The following is a 16,992-nucleotide window of genomic DNA, read 5'->3' on the forward strand; positions in this document are numbered from 1 at the left end:
TAAAAAAGCTAAAGAAAAATATACAAGCGGAAATAGTTCCAAAACAAAACTGCACCCATATAAAGCTTTATATGGGTAAACCCCATATAAATCTTTGGGGTTTGAATCAACAAATTCATAATTTTATTACCCAAAAAACTTTAAATACAGGAAATACTTCTTCATTTCAGACAAATAAATGAATCCCAGTTCCCAGAATATGTTAAAAGCAGGAGGCCAGAAGTGAGCAATTTACAGAATGACATTTTTTTTAATTGCTTGCATAGGACAATTTAATCAATGCTTTGAAATGGATTTATTTACACCATTTCAACCGATTAATCCTACCTCAAGCTGAATATTAATCAGCTGAAATCAGTCAGATTTACAATGAAAGTTTGTCTTCATCTTGACCTAAACTAGCTTTCTGAATAGTTTGGTTTGAATTTCTTTAGGTTAAGTTTTATGACAATGAAAATTCTCTGAGAAAGGACTTTCCAGATGGACAGCCATCATCTTGGAGCATGGGCAGGACAAGATCTCAGATTGGAGGACAATTCAAGCTCTAAAACTCACACATTGTCCAAGCACATGGAGTCAAACAGGAGTGTCCCCTCCATCATTAGGTACAGCACTCCTATTTCCAACAAGAGACTTGATTTATCTCAGTATTTATTTACATAGCATATATATATATATTCTAAGATCAAGTCAAGTCAATGTTTTTGGACAGAAATAAATACATGCCTTTAGGCTTCCACAAACTTGCATGAGTAGACTTATTCTTGACCAAAGAACTAGAGCCAAAATGAAAAGTTTGTTGATCCTAAAGGCCAGGATAAGTGAAAGAATTGTTTTAAAAATCTTTATGCCCTCCAATAAATCATCTTTTCAACAACCAAATCTCTGAGCTGCATTTTCTTGAATACAGTGCTGAACAGTAAAGCCATTTATAACTGCATGGAGTCAAGCACAAATGTTCCATTATAAAGTATGAGACATATTCCTTGGTTTTCCCTAAAGTTCATTGTTTCTAAAAGTTAATTTACAGTAGCAACTGTAGTTTAATAAAAATAATCCCGTAAGATAAATTATGCATATGTAACATTTATGGCATTTTCTTGCACTGCAGTTTGACTGAAACAGAGCTACATACCCAAAGAAAAATAAATCTAACCACAAATGCTTAATTTCTGTTTAAAACCTATGTAAGCATCCAAGCTTGCTCAGTTTTTATTCCTTATGGAATAAGCCAGCGTCTGACCCTCCAAAAAAGCTAAACGGGCATTACCAGCACATCAAGTAGAACAAACAGTACCTTAAAATGATAAGGCAATCTTCAGTAAGCTTGGCTGATTCCTCTTGCATTAAAACAAAGCTTCACAAACCAACAAGAAATCAAACCCATTTGGCAGTCCCCGGGGAACAATCTAGCCTTGGCAAGAAAAGCCTCCATATCTACCACGCCATTTCTGTCCATATCTGAAATCTGCTTCCAGAACAGTGATAAAACAACACAGCTCTTCTCTGTGAACCCAAAACAATGGAGGGCTGCAATCCCCCCATTCAGCTTCAAGGGGAACACAGCTGATCATCAAAGAAAGGCTTAACCAGCACTTCTATTATTCTTAAATGTCAACATTGCATCCTTTCTTTACAAGTCTTTGCTTACAATTTCTGTTTTGTGTACAAAGACCACGTTTTAACCATCCAGTTCCCCCACTGCTCTCTGCCCAATTTTTTGCATTCCCTTTCTTTTTTTTTTTTCACTTTTCCTTCTGTTCTCACTGGCAGAGTCCTTGTCCCCTGTAGACTCCAATTCATCACATATAAGCAAGGCAATAAACATAATGTTGACACTGAACAGTCTTTACAAACACCACATATGATCTGGCCATAATGCAAAACTGTCTTTTGACAAATGACTGTGTCTCAGCACCACAACAGCTTTGAAAATTCTGGGAAAGACTGAGCCAGGAATCGACACAATAGATCTAAATAAGTCAGTGCTAACCAAGGAACTTCTGAAGGCAATTATTAGACAATGGGACAAAACAGTAAGCTTTGAGAATCGTATATCCTATCTCCAGGAAAAAAAAGAAAAAGAAAAAAAAAAAAGAAGAAGATCCTGTTTCTGGCAGCCAACATCTTTAAATTAAAATTACTAATTAAAAAACAAAAAGTCTTTCATGGGAGAGCAGGAATGGCAGTTGTCAGGAAGAACAGGCCAACAGTCACCAGACCCAAAAAACAATATGTCTCAGGGAACAACAGGCATGCATATGGATTGGCTCAGTTTTTTTCTAAGACCCATTTCTTCACCCTTTTTTTTTCTTCCCCAAAAGAGAAATAATGCCTTACAGAGCTTGTTTGTTTACTAGAGCCTATAATAATACAATTTGGAAGGAAATGAATCAGAGGGACTGAACTAAGTCAAGTCTTTTGATACAGCCAGGCATCATCAAGGCAGGGTTAGGAAAGGGTAAGCCCTCTGAGAGCAGCAGGAGGAGGCTGGGAAGCATGACCTAATTTCCTGAGCTCTTTCTTCATGAGGGAAACCATTTTCTTCTCAAGAAAACCTACACACAGCTGAAGAAAGCCTTGCAGATGTATCCACATAAAGCATCTCCTATGGTTTTGGACACCAAATAACAACGAAACATCACCACACACGTTTTTCCAAAGCTGCTCAGCTGGAACACCAGTACACACACAGGCAATAAACTCGCACACGTTCTGTGAGATTCTTACCTTCAAGGACTGGATTTGACTGCAAAAGTTGTTCTTTTACTTGATTAACCTCTGCCCCTTTTCCACACACAGCAGCTACATATGACATGACAAGTTTGCTTGCCTCTGTGGGGGAGAGCCAAATAAAAGTGATAAGCATTGGCAAAAAGGCCGTAATGTGATTTCACAGACTAAATCTCCATCGCATTTTCTCAGTGCCAGACAGGAGCTGCGAGCACATTCCAGTTTTCTCCTGCATCGTTGCACCATCTGGAAATGCAAAAGGAGCATACCCTGCTCTGAGACCCATGCCATTACCAGCAATTCTCTTGATTTAAATACCCAGAGCCTCTACCCAAGCTAAAAAAGAAGCCACCACTGGCTACAGCACATTACCTGCTCCTTTTTCATTTAGCCTCAGCAAGAGGCATCCTTCAAGGGAAGAACATTATCCCCTGCTGACACACTGAAAATGTTTTAATCCAGCCTGAAAATAAACAGGCTCAGGCAGTTTCAAGACACAAAATTCAATCAGTTGATATCAGCAGATTCGCAGCAAGTGCAAACATACAACACCTCTACACGTGTAATTACAACTCTAATCTACAAGCAACTGAGTAACTGCAGCATCACATAACGTGCTGCAGTCTGTTTGAAAGTAAAAGCAACAGAGAAAGTGAGGCATTCATTTAAACAATAAAATTAATTTGGAAGTGCTTTTAAGAAAGTCTGGAACAACTTTTGGACTCTCAAAGCTGGGTTCACATGGGTGTCAATCACCCATGACAGAAACAAAGATGAGATAATCTGTGCTGGTCAGGAAAAAAGCAGGAGGAAAATGATTTTGTTTATAAAGAGAGTCTGTGATGGTTACTGTGATGCAAGACAGTGAAATTTGAAGCAATATCAGCCAATATACAATGTAATTACTAACAGCTGGAAACTCTATCCAGTCAAGATAGTGGTCATTAAAAAAAAAAAAAATCATTACACTATATTTGTAAAATTTAAGGGTCTCATTTCAGGAAAGAACTCACAGACGAGACCTTATCCCTCGGATTTTGAGTTTTCCTATTGAACCAAATTTGTTTGTTAGCATTATATTACTATCCCTTGTTGTAGAGGAAACTGAGGAAACCTGCCACACAGGAAGCAAGCAAGGAGCAAAAACTATAGGTGTGCTCAGAAGGCTCCCATCTCCTTTGTTCCTGCCTCAAACCCAGCTCTCATTTTTGACTCTGTTCCCTTCAGAGCTTGGAATTGCCAAATTTGAAGTATTTCCTAAAACAGTCAACATCTTGAAGGCACAGGCACTCAATTATTGAGAGAAACATGCACCAAAGCAGCAAAAAATCTGTTATAATAGTTTACACACAAGGACTTTAATACAGGCTTTGAACATCAGCAAAAGAAAATAAAGGCCCTTTCTCTTATGAGGAACTCTGGCCCAAGAAAGACATCAGGAAGGGAATTATCACCCTAATATTTCAAAACATAAATACACCCCTTGTTCTGGTGATGCACCGTGTTTTCTTGCCCGATGTTAGTATCAGTTGACATTAAAAACATGCAGAGAAACAAGGACAAAACTGGAAGCAAATAAAAACACCCAACAGATGACAGTCCAGTTTTGGTTCTTCCAGGGCAAAATGTCAAATATTCTGGCTACCAAAAGTTTAAAACACATTTAGGTAATGTATCTGTACTAAGAAGATTGTTTCCTTAATTCCAGGAACTTCCTACCTTCTCCACCCCCTATTTTGTACTTACCTTTATAAAAAAGGAATAATTCAGATTATTTCCCATATGGCTATGAAAAGCACAGAACAGTCAAAATCTCTATACAAATCGAAATATATTACTTACATATAGAGAAGTTCAAAAACTTCACCTCTGATTCACCTTTCAAATGAATAAACCAATAACATGTGTACCTCAGTTGTATGAGGTGCTTGATAATTCACAGTTCATGAGGAAATCAAGACATTAAGCACCACCAAAACAGGACTCTGCTAAAGTCTGAATTTCTAGATAGAACCTCAAACAGTCATAATTACAAGAGCTTGTTTTTTTTTTTTTAATCTGTGCTTCTACTGAACATGTTTTCCTGTCATCAAACTGGAAATGAGTATTATATCACAAAACTTCAAGACCCCTCAATTGGATGCCACTAATCAAAGAGCACCAAAGACGATGCCTACATCTTTATACGTACACAAAAATCTTGGAAAGCAACTTCTTGTTACCTACTTTGAGTCTTGCCCAGAATAAGCCACAAAACCCCACATATTCTCAGATGCAAAGGAAAAATCTCTCAGATTACTTGGAAACAGATGTATGCCTCCCTACCCACTGTCTCTTTTGCAAGTCACCTCTGTTTTAAATTGCTATCTTTGAAAATAACTGGCTTCTTTCTTTTTTAAGGTCTACCTAAAATGCACTGCAGTTATGCAATCCTCACTTGGTTTCTAACCTTCCAGTTTAAAAACTAGCAGTCATTTTCAAGGAAATGTCAGCTTTGCCTAAGAAACTCAGCGTTCTGGCACACAAGCCAATCTTAGCACTGCAGCTGAGCACAGTGTGCAAAAGGCTGATAAAATTTCCAACATAATCAGCTACAGTTATTATTTTTTTTTTCCTTAGATAAATAGCACAATCCATTTTTTAAAGGCATGTATTTACTGAGAGACAAGTGGAAGTATCAAGTCTAGAAAACTCAGAGCATTCAGTTTTCCATGCCTTCAAGTTTCCCACCGGGACAGCCTAAATGTTTTCTGCCCCTTGCACTACTCTGTGACAAGTCAAGGATTACTTTGGTACAACTCTGGATACTGATGAGGACGCTGCACTAACATGACATGGGACTTCAACGTGGTGACAATGTGCAAAAACACTATTTCATGTGAGTCCACAGCTGCAGCAACAAGTGTGGCAGCACTCACTTTCTGCAGTGGCCAGACACAAAGGGCTCCTGACATCTCCCAACCCTCAGCAGCCCCAGCTTCCCTTTGCAAGACTCTGAACAGCACTGAATGCTTTTCAGTCAGATCCTAACTGCTCCTTACCTGTTTTCCCAGCTCCACTCTCTCCTGTAATAAGGATGCACTGGTCTTTGTCCTGGTCCCTTAAAGACCTGTAAGCTTCATCAGACAGAGCAAAGCTGCAAAGAAAGAGCCAATTGAGAGTTAGAAATAAAAAACAAACTACTACCAAATACTGACAACAATTACAATCTGTCCTTTGCACACCCAGGAAGGGGGGAAAAAAAAAAAAAGGCAACAAAAAACCAAAACTCTCCAAGTGGTAATGTTCCATGAGTGGCAAAGCATCCACTTTTCAGAATATAAAGACCCACAGAAGCAAAATGGATATTTTTTCTCAGAGGCTTACTTAGACCTCTTTCAGGAACAAGTAAATACTATAATCTTGAAGTTTTCCTAAAGGCAGCAAAGTCAAAACAAAATAACAGAATTTTAGGGAAATGTAGTTATCTTTCTTCATTGAACAAAATGTCATATTCTCCACTGAAAAAATGTCAATGCAACATCAGGGCATGATTTGACTGAAGATGTCTCTAAGATAAAGGAAAGATGAGAACCCTAAGCAATAATTACACCATAAGTCACAATTCCTACTCAGTAAGAAGAACTCTCACAATCTTATAAAACACTGAGCATTTTAATCCTTTGGGTATAGCTGGACTTGTGCATGAATATGCAGAATTATTTCCCACTAATTGTGCTCTTAACCCAGTAAGTGTGATGTCATGTAGGTTACCTAAAGAATGTAATAAGAACCAACAGATTTCCTGTACCAAAAATGTCTTTTCCTGCAGCTCAGAATATCACGAGCCTGAAACTCCTGGGCTGCAATTTGAATCCAGATGTATTCTGCTGCCATGCAACAACATATACTTTGGGGAAATGCAGATGTTTTACTTATATTTAGTTTTCTTTAGTAGTAATTTTGAGACAGAATAAAGATTTTCTTTCAACTGCATTTTTCAATTAATGGAATGAAGTACTTTGGAAACCAAGCATTTTCCCCTTTGAAAAACTTAAACAAGTAGTATCTGAAAAAGGACATAAAAGCAAAATCCAAATAAAAAGGCACACGTGCATAACCCAATTAAAGAAAAAAAAAACATATCCAAACACAGCATATTTTTACATGAAATAAACAGCTGCTCAACAGACCAAGAGCTTTGTTAGATCACTACATCTAGTAAAATATTTAGTGTTTATACATATCCAAAAGTGGATATTGATTATTATTTACAGCAAACAAACCAGGCACGAAAACCAGAAATGAACTCTCAGGTCAACACAAGATGCAGAATCATTGCAGGTTCAATGCACTTCTTAGAAACCTGATTCTTCACAACAGTTCAGGAGCTCCAAATTCAGCTGATAACAGCAAACAGATCAAGTTTTTGTTTTGGACAACACAGCCACACAGTGCTTCTTTTCCACAGGCAACCACAGCTCTTTGTCCCAACACCAGTTAAGGGAAGCAGGAGCACGATGCAAGCAGAGAGAGCCATGCAGGGCCTTTTCTGGAGGCTCCTACTGCTGCAGTTGGAAAACTTCAAATATTAAACCTACATACACTAAAATTAGTCCATACTTATTGCTACCACTGTCCCTTAGCTTCTGGCTTATCTCCCCAAAAAGTTTATGAAGAGTAGGACAAGTTGTGTCTAATTTATCACCAGGTGCATGTGCAACACCGTTTTTTCCACTTCCTCATCCCTCACCTGTACCAGACTCAGCTCACATTTGCTTATTTGGGTTTTGGTTTTGTTTGCCCATTTGGCTTTATGGTCACATCATGTTACCAGCCCAGGCACTCTGCAAGAGAGCCAGGTAACCAAGCGAGGGGCATTCGGAAAGATTTGGGAAATGGGGACATGAAATACCTCCAAAGCAGGTTTTATTTGCTCCTGAGCAATAAAACCCTCCCCTCCACCTCCAGGGCCTGCCAAGGATGCTCACACCATCGTTCCCCCCCTCTTTGTGTCCCTCCTGCAGCACATCTGCCTACCCAGCTCCATCCACCGCTCTCACTGCTTTTCTCCAGCCTGGTAATGTCCAAGGCACTAAATTACAGTTCTCCTCTCTGCACAGATGGCTGGACCATCCACTTAACACCCGTGATCAAAGGTCATTAACTCCTTTTGATACATATCCCATTGAACCCGGAGCCAGGCTGATCTCTCAAACCTTAACAGTGCTGTGCTGATTGAAGCATTTGAACTCAGTAGTTCAGCTGGAGGTAAAAATGTGTTTACGAGAGAGCAGCAGGCTGTAATGTTTTTAGCATTACAACAAAGTCACATTGTGATGTGGCCAACATGCTGGAGAACTAGCAAAAAAAAAAAAAAAAAAAAAATTAAAATATTTTGCTGCTGCTGAGAGACCATGACACAATTTCTGGCACCCATTTTACTGTTTGGAATCCAAACTACAGTAGCAATAACACTTTACCAGACTCCGTTGCAGACATATTAGGAAATTAATAATGTTTTTTGAATGTTGCTGCAGATATACTTGCAATTTGAAAAGTACAACAGAACTCAGAAAAGCTTATTCCAGCACAGAGTAGCTTCCTTTTTGCAAGGAAAAAATTAAAAGCAACAGGATGAAGATGAAAGAAATAAACTGTACTGAGCATTCATGGGCCATGTGAGACAAACTTCAACAATAATATTGTGATTTCCACAGGTCTGACTGAGGGAAACTGTCTTTCAGCAAGAAGATAAGACTCTGAGACACTTTTCAAATTTACAGACTGCATGGCTCATTCTGTGCCTCTTGTCCTTCAAGCAGTCTTGGCCATCAGCTAGTTTGTCACTTTTGAAACAGTTTTCTTGGCCGTAGCTTCACACTGGAAAATGAAGTCAGCATCAAGCACAGAGGAAGTATTCTCTGTTGATATACTGAGTTATGAGTTAATCAGCTTAGTACCCATTCATGTTTTCTAATACACTGAATTGAAGTTTCTCAACAGCCCCGTCAAAATGTATTTTACTGCTCGATGCATTTATTAGTTCTGCCTGCACTGCATAGTTAAAGACAACAAATCATGCTTTTCCTCCTTCCTCCACAGAAGAACTGAGAGCCTAATAGAGCAATGAGGTTTCTGAAATTGGAGGAGAGAGGGGGGATTTCATCCAGTTCTGATTTAATCCAATCTAGTCAGAGATTTCCTGCCATTTTCTCCAATCTATACAACCCACAAAGCCTAATACTCCACCAGGGCATCAAATATTATCTACTACAGACAAAAGAAAAAATAAGCCAACTAATTTCAAAAGAAGTTTTTTCCATAAGTACTTATCAAAAGTGACCCAGCAGAAGTGCTGTAAAATCTGCCACTGGCGCTCCAACCACTGTTCCAACAATCCAGTTGGAGGAGGAATAACCAAGAGTCCATTTAAACAACCAAGACTCGTCTTTCTGGCATTGCAAAAAAGCAAGAGCACATTTATGTCAGTCTAACAAAGATCTTTATCTCAAAGAAAAAGAGAGATCTATACAGATGTCATGTTGACTTTCATGACACAACATTATGCCTCACAGTCCTTCCTATCTATTATCAAAGTCCATTTTTACAGTAACAGAAAACCCAAACAAAACCAAACTTTGAGTCTCTTAGTTCAAACTCTAGCTGGTTAATAAAACAGAATTTCATGCAATTCCCTATATGTTTAAAAAGTAATTTCATTTAAGGTCATTTAAGTTTAACACATATTAATGGTCTATAGACCACAAAGAATCCTAGCCTTTTCCTTTTAGCAATGTAAAGAGACACTGCTCTGTGAAGTCAATATTTGCAACCATGGATTTAAACCACATACCACTCTTTGAGCCACCTCACAATTACAGAGCCTAAGTAAAATTTCAGAAGAGTTTAAAAAGCAGTTATAAACCATGTGTTTCAAATTAGCTGACGAGTGTGTCAGCAGTATCAGTTACCATACCTTATAATAAGCTCTCCTTTGATTTTTAGGTTTTCATGGAGGAAGATGACATTCCCTCACCACAACAAACACAGAAATATTTACTGGAGTTCTCTTTTAGCTGAGACTTAAGTATAGAAGCAATTTGAAATCGAAACGCTGCCCACACCTGGCTCAGTAAGAAAGTTCTGCTTCTTCATAGCAGGGCCTGTCCAGCCACAAGCTCCAGATGGCCAGGTCTGTCACAAAGTCCCAACCAAAAAATTCAACAAAGGGAAGCAGTATAGCCCTCCAAGGGAGATTTCCAATGGGCACTGGCAGTTTTCAGCATCTCAGTGCTTAAAGAGTACACTGGGGTCAGGAAGAGACAGGAGGGAGGCTCCCACCTGCTCAGCCTGGAACAAGCAGCAAATGCTGTACTTGAACACTCCAGACTGCACCCACAATTACAAAAGTCATTAAAACCTCGCTCTTATAGTCAGAAATCACTTGTGACTTGCACAGGAGCAGCTTTTCTACCATCTTTTTCCTTTAAGCCAAACTCATCAGGATCAGTGTTTGCCAGATACTGGTGACTATTTGTGCTATCACTTTCATTCACCTTAGCATTCTCAATTAAAAGTAACTAGCTAACACTATTTTAAATTCTCTCTCAATTGCTCTTCTCATGCCCTAATAGAGTCAATTCACTTTTTTACCAGCTGTTGCTTTGATTCTGAGATCCTTGGTCCCCATTTCAGAACATCTATTGCTTAATCTTGACTACTACTTTCAAAGGAAATGAGGAAAACCTCTTTTCTTGACTGTTCTGGTTCCTCATGAAGCAGAGTCCTGCTAACAGGGCTCAGCTGCTCAGGTGTACCAGGGTTCATTTCTGCCCAAATGTGTCTAAACACACTGGCAGGATGCTAAAGGCCTGTGCTTACCAAAAACTATATTCCATGCTAAACTAAAAAGAACAGCAGTAATATGTGAATTGTGCATGCATTTTTAATATAAATTTTACACAATATGTAATTTAATTACCTGAAGTTTACTTAAGAGCATCGTTTAATTTCCTTCTTTCTCTTTCTGAATGCATAGAAGTGCTCAATACCAGGGTAACAGCAAAGAAACTATTTCTTTCTCTCGTGACATGCAGTGGGAAAACATTAGAATTACAGCTTCAGTATGAAAATGATAACAACCTGAGCTAGGAAGAGTCCAAGCAGATTTTAGAAAGTGCTTTGAGGCTTTACATTGTAAATCACCACTATTTGCTACACATATCCACCCACCCACTGAAATTCAGTGGAAAATTCACCATTCAGGAAAAACAAATAAAAGAGATTATTTCTAGTATTAGCTCATAGTGCAGAATCATTTAATTGCCCTAAGGATAAAAAGTGTACTCCCATTTTCCATAATTACAAACTGACTCATGTTCAGCACTTTGACACACTTGAAAAGAAAAGGTTGATTAGCCTGCCACTGCAGTGAATAAAGTAACAGCTGAATTAATGGAGCATCAGCTAGGCTAGACCTTCACAGACAAGCAGCTGCTCTTTCAAAAATACCAATCAGGGAGAAAAAAAAAATAAAATTAAACACCAGGATAAAGAGGTGTGCTAAGACAGATGGAAAGCCTTTGCTCCCATTCATATCCTCCATTTTTGTTCTCCTGGTGAGCACAGAAACCAGTTTTATCAACAGCACTGTGTGGTAACACACACAGCAGAAGGGTACCTCCTGCACAGGCCTCCCCACTTCGCTATTCACGTGAGCCACCGAGATATTCTTAGATGCAGAATAAAGCCCAAAGCTGTGTAAATCAGCCCATTTGATTTGTAAGAAGCAGCCATCATTTACAGAAGGGAAGGGACAGAAAAAAAGGGAGGGGGAAGAGGACAAAGACATTCAATTTTCATGAGTAAAACACTTCAGTACACAGCTAATACTAACGCAGAGAGATTTATTTTCTAGTAGGCTGGGAATACAATATAACCTCTGATGCTCATATATACACACTGCAGGTTTAGCAAAAGACTTGCCTCAGACCAATAATTAGAGGTCTGAACAAAAAAAAAAAAAAAAAGTTCCTGCTGAAAAATCTTTTCTTTCTCAGACCAAAGCAGATTTAAGATGTGTTCAATGGACTTCGACTCCAAAACCTCTCTACAGAGAGGTTCAGACAATGCTTCTTCCCAAAATACTGTGCCTGCACAACCTCCCAGCTCACCATAGCCTTGTCCTTTTCCCTCTCACAGGATGGTTACACATTTCCACTCTAAGGGAGGCTTTATCAGTTTTGATCACTTCCTTTTACTGTAAGTAATATTTTTTTTTTTTTAACCAACAGTGATCTTCCCCCAGCACTGTACAGAAAAGCCAAAAATGCAGCCATTGATTTTCTGCCTTTTTCAACAACATCTAAGACAAGATGTTAGAGCTCCCATTAATATGATGGAAACCAGTAAGTGCCTTTCACCAGGAGCCTGTGACCCAGTTGCTGCCTTATTTTTCCATCAACCAGTGCAAAACAGGATCTCTGTAACTGAGGGTGACCATGCCACTTGCCAATCCAGACTACCAAATAACGTCTGCCTCTGAGTTTTAGCAAGCCTGACAAGCCACGTGCCGTCCCAGAGCGCAGTCCTGCCAGCTGGACCGAAACACACCCAGCAGACCATGAGAGAGTGGTCCAAGGCTGGCTCCTCCAAGGAGTGCAGGCTGGTGTGAGAGGGGAGCAGCAGGCACAGCCCCGGTGCTGCAGATAACCAAACCAGAGGTCCCTGTCCCCCTGACACGTTGTCCATGCGACAGCAGGTGGAGCTGGGCACACCAGACTGAACTGCTGTGGACCAGCGCCAGCTGCACGCGCCACAAGCGCCTGCGGCTGCACGCAAGCGTGGCTTTGCCTAAAGAAGGGATCTAAAACAGCAAACTCCTATTTGGAGCAGGTTCATGGAGTCCAAGTGAAGACACATAAATCAAGGTGGGGCAGGGAAGCAAGTATCTCCTTGCTTTCCAGAAGAGCAGCTTGGCTTGGATTCCCTCTTGACTGGTCCCATTTTCCTTGACATTACATCAGCCAGCTGGATGGCACGTAGCCATCACCCATACTAACCCTCTGTGGGTTCAGTCCAGTGTCGGGGTTTTTTGTTTTCCGATACTTAAGGCGTGAGACTCGAGGGCAGTCTCCCCGACCAACCTCTAAAGGTCCCCTGACATCAGGGCTAAGGTGGCAAAATGAGGAACGGGTCCACACCACAACTCTGCAACTAAATACTTTAATAACCATAAAAGAAAATGCGGGACGAGGCCCAAAACTCGTGCACACACTATAAGAGCTAAGGGTAGAAGATAAGGCTGAGGGAAAATCCAGGGTATTTATAAGGGATGATGAGAGGTGGGTCCAGGATGATAATCCAATGGGTAAAGGGAAAAGTGGTGCCAGGGAGGAGTAATATGGGGCAGTAACCACTAAGGTAGGATGGGTGGAACAGTGCGGTGAACATAAACCAATGGGGGTACAAGGATACAAGAACTTTCCAGAACTGGGAGGAGAAAAGGGATGACATAACTGGGAATAGAGGCAACCAATGGGAAATGAGGGTTATAAAGCTTTACCATGAACAGTTTTCAAACCTTTGACAACTTTCTTAGGAACTGTTATAAACTTAAACAAATGCCCTCCAAGGTCTGGGGCCAAGGGGCAACTCACCAAAAACACTGGTCTGGCTTTGGATGTCAGCCAGCTCGATTCCCACAGTCCAGCACAAACCAGTAAGTCCCAGTCCCACAGCAGGGACCAGAACAGTGTGCCACCCAAACCCTCTCTGACCCCAAAGAGCAGGCTGGGTTACCCGTGGCAGACGCCAGCTCCCACGTGGTCACACAGGAGAACACAGACAGGCCTCCCGCACACCTACCCCAGCAATTTTATTGGGCTAGGATATCCTCCAAGGAAACTCCAGGAAACGTTTTCTATTGCTTCATCAAAACTCAGATTTAATTAGATGTTTATTTGCTAGGATGAATCAGCAATTGCATGCTTGATTTGATGATTACCTAAACCAGCCAAGTCCTTACACTCCTGTGTTCTTACTGCAGAACCATAGGCTGAAGCTTCCTGGTAGCCACTTTTTACATCAGAAGCTGCAGGATTTTCCCTGAACTGCCATCCCAAATGCACTACAGAAGCCTGCAGATACCAGGGGAGAAGCAGCTTCATGGCACAGCAGAAATGCTGATGGCAAACTCCTCATTTTTTTCTCTATGGACCTTCCGAAGCTTCCCAGTCCCTGAGGCTGAGCTTGTAAAATTTCAAATGTATTCCACTTCCCTGGTTCATATGGAGCAGCAAGGGGTCAGACAGTAAGCTGAACAGTAAGGGAAGAGAAGGGCAAACTGATTTACCATGCTTGGCTTCTGCCAGAGTTTAACTAGAGGGCATAAAATTATTTAAAATCCCAGTTTGCTGTTTCATCTACGCAGAAGCAGATTGCACCTCTGAGCTTTTGCATGTGTGTGGAAATGAAGAGCTGCTGGGACAGAGAGAAAAAAGGGAGCAGGAGAAAACACTCATTCCCCTTCTGCATTGAAATATAGAGACTCCCAATATTTTTACAGAAAATTAAATTAGTTGCTGTACCTAACACATCATGTGTCTGAAACACAGGGAAGTTCACTTGCCAAACACACATGTTCAGTTCAGCTTTGACCAAATTCTACATAAATTAAATCTTTATCTGCAGAACAAGAAATGCTTTGATTATGCTGCTACACCATGAGAACAGCATGCTATCCATAAACTCCCCACAAAGAAATGTAATTCATCTTGTCTTAGCTGGCTACAAGGAATACTTTTTCCATCAAAATAAAACAATGCAAACCAATTCTTCCTCACTTTTTAACAGATAGTGGTTAAAAGGGGGCCTTAAAATTATTCCTAGCTATTTCAGAAATAACAAGCCCAGACTACAGCCTTACCACACAAGACTCTATAATCCTATTACAGGAACAATGATCATTATAATTAGTTTCTTCCTATACGGACAGGAATATACTATGAATGGTTTTTCTCCTTTCTTTTTAATTTACAAATAGGATACACCTTTGGGACTTACAGTGCGTGCTTTTCCCAGACATTGGCAGTGCACTGATTTGCTCTGTTCAAAAATTCCGGTGACTTCTTCATCTCACAAATGAAACTACAATAGGGCTGTACTGGTTGTGGGGCTTTCCTGGGAAATTGAAGGGCATAATGCTGCTCTTAGGATTTTACATGAAAAAAATGTTTAGAAAATAGTGTTCCCACGTTTCTGCCTCCAAAAAAATATTCTCCTGCTTAGCATATAGAAAATCCTGCTTTTTTTTTTTTCTTTTTTCCCTGCAGCCCTATGAAGCATACTGAAGTCAGAAGGCAGAAATAAGTAATTTCCTCCTGATGCAGTGACAGCAGAGATACAGCAAGTCAAATTTTGGAACCATGCAGGGTCTATTGATACCATGTGCTCATGCAGGGACTTCCCTCACTCCAAATAATTTTATTGCAGAACTATCAGTGTTTTCCAAACAAATTTGTTCTACTTTGCTAACTCAAGAGAGAAAAATAAACTCCTTTATTCTAAAGTAAAGAAACACGTGCCAGTACTCAGGGAGAGAAAAACAGCACAGTGAGGTGCACAGTTTCAAATACTCACTGCACAGAAAGGGACGTGTTCTAAAAGGTCTCAGCTCGCAAGAAAATAATCCAGCACAATTAAACTCCAGCATGCAGCACATGCCTGAGAGCTACAACATCTCAAAAGAGCAACAACATCTCAAAAGATGCACTACAGAGTGACTCCACAGCTCTGTCTGGTGAGACAGGTAAACAGATGTCAGCCATGCATTAGTGCAACACACTGCAGTGGAGTGCAACAGCCTGCCAGCAGAAAAACCACCAAGCATTCCAGCACATTCATACCATGGTACTGGAGAAATAGAATCAGAGACAATAATCACAGGACTGGATTGGAAAGGACCTTGAACATCATCTCATTCCAACCCCTCTGCCATAGGCAGGGACACCATTCATTAGGCCAGGTTGCTCCAAATCCCATCCAGCCTGACCCTGAACACTTCCAGGGATGGGGCAGCCACAGCTTCTCTGGGCAACTGTTCCAGTCTCTCAGCACCCTCCCAGTAAAGAATTTCTCCCTGATATCCATCCCAAACCTCCTCTCAGCTTGAAGCCAGCTCCTCTTGAACTGTCACTTCACGCTCTTGTCAAAAGTCCCTCCCCACCTTTCCTGTGGGCTGCCTTCAGGTACTGGAAGGCTCGAATTATGTCACCCCAAAGCCCTCCCTTCTCCAGGCTGAACAATCCCAAATCTCCCAGCCTTTCCTCCTAGGAGAGGTGCTCCATCCACCCCTCTGATCATCTGGAGTTCTTCCAACAGCTCCCTGTGCTGAGGACCCCAGAGCTGGATGCAGCACTGCAGGTGGGGTCTCACCAGAGCAGGGTAGAGGGGCACCACGAGTGCTCTCACATCCTCAGAGCTGTATTTGTAAGCTAAACTAAGTTGCTAATCACTAGGATGATGCTGCCCACAAGTTTATCACAGACAACAGCGACAGAACTGCAAATAAAAGTAATTCACTTATCTGGAAAACATCTGAAAGGCAACGTCAACACTATGTAATGACATAGTTATGCTGCTACTCTACTCAGAGGTGTTACTGAATCATTTCTGATTTGGCAAGTAACTCTTCAGTTCTCTTAACAAACCAAGTAGTTTGTTAAGACGTTAAGAAGCCTAACACAACCCAATTTCTGCCTCCTAGCTCTCTTTTCCAAACAAAGTCCCTGCCATGAACCCCCGGGCAAAGTAGGCGCTAAAGCTTATCTGAGCTTCTGAGAGTTTGTTAGCTCAGGTAAAACACTGAGCTAACATGTCTATCTAGTCTATTAAGTGGCATTTGCTCAAGTTTGTGAATGAGATTGGTGGACATATGTCCAAAATTATCTTTCTATGAATGGTCAAAGCAAGAAATGAAAAGCCTCCTTCAGACTGCTCAAACATGAGGCTCCAATTCAGCCCATGTGGACTATTTCCAGCAACAATCTACTGCATCTACATCCTTGGCTGGCATGCTGATGCTCAAGGAGGATGTCAACTGCACATATTTATTTTCATCCTCATTACATCCTCACTCAGAATCATCTTGGAGTAATTAAGACCAGTTGCAGCTTGAACTCCACAAGTTCAGCGACTAAAAATCATTTCTGCAGCATGCAAAATGGAAACTGTATGGAAGAAAAACGCAGATTTAAACTAATTTACTGAAATGACCAC

General features: G+C 40.7%; 1 protein-coding gene across 4 annotated transcripts in view; it reads right to left on the bottom strand.

Annotated features, from left to right (window-relative positions):
* Window positions 1-16,992, bottom strand: part of MYO1B (myosin IB) — an 87,815-nt gene that overhangs the window by 50,317 nt on the left and 20,506 nt on the right. For all 4 annotated transcript variants that reach the window (XM_062506780.1, XM_062506778.1, XM_062506779.1 and 1 more), the window contains exons 3-4: window positions 5,775-5,869; window positions 2,731-2,835 (exon numbers count right to left, since the gene is read on the bottom strand). In XM_062506780.1, coding sequence (XP_062362764.1) covers window positions 2,731-2,835; window positions 5,775-5,869 — 200 coding nt within the window. The remainder of the gene's footprint in view (window positions 1-2,730; window positions 2,836-5,774; window positions 5,870-16,992) is intronic.

The sequence above is a fragment of the Cinclus cinclus genome, chromosome 21 (assembly GCF_963662255.1).
Source record: "Cinclus cinclus chromosome 21, bCinCin1.1, whole genome shotgun sequence".
Classification (NCBI taxonomy): Eukaryota; Metazoa; Chordata; class Aves; order Passeriformes; family Cinclidae; genus Cinclus; species Cinclus cinclus.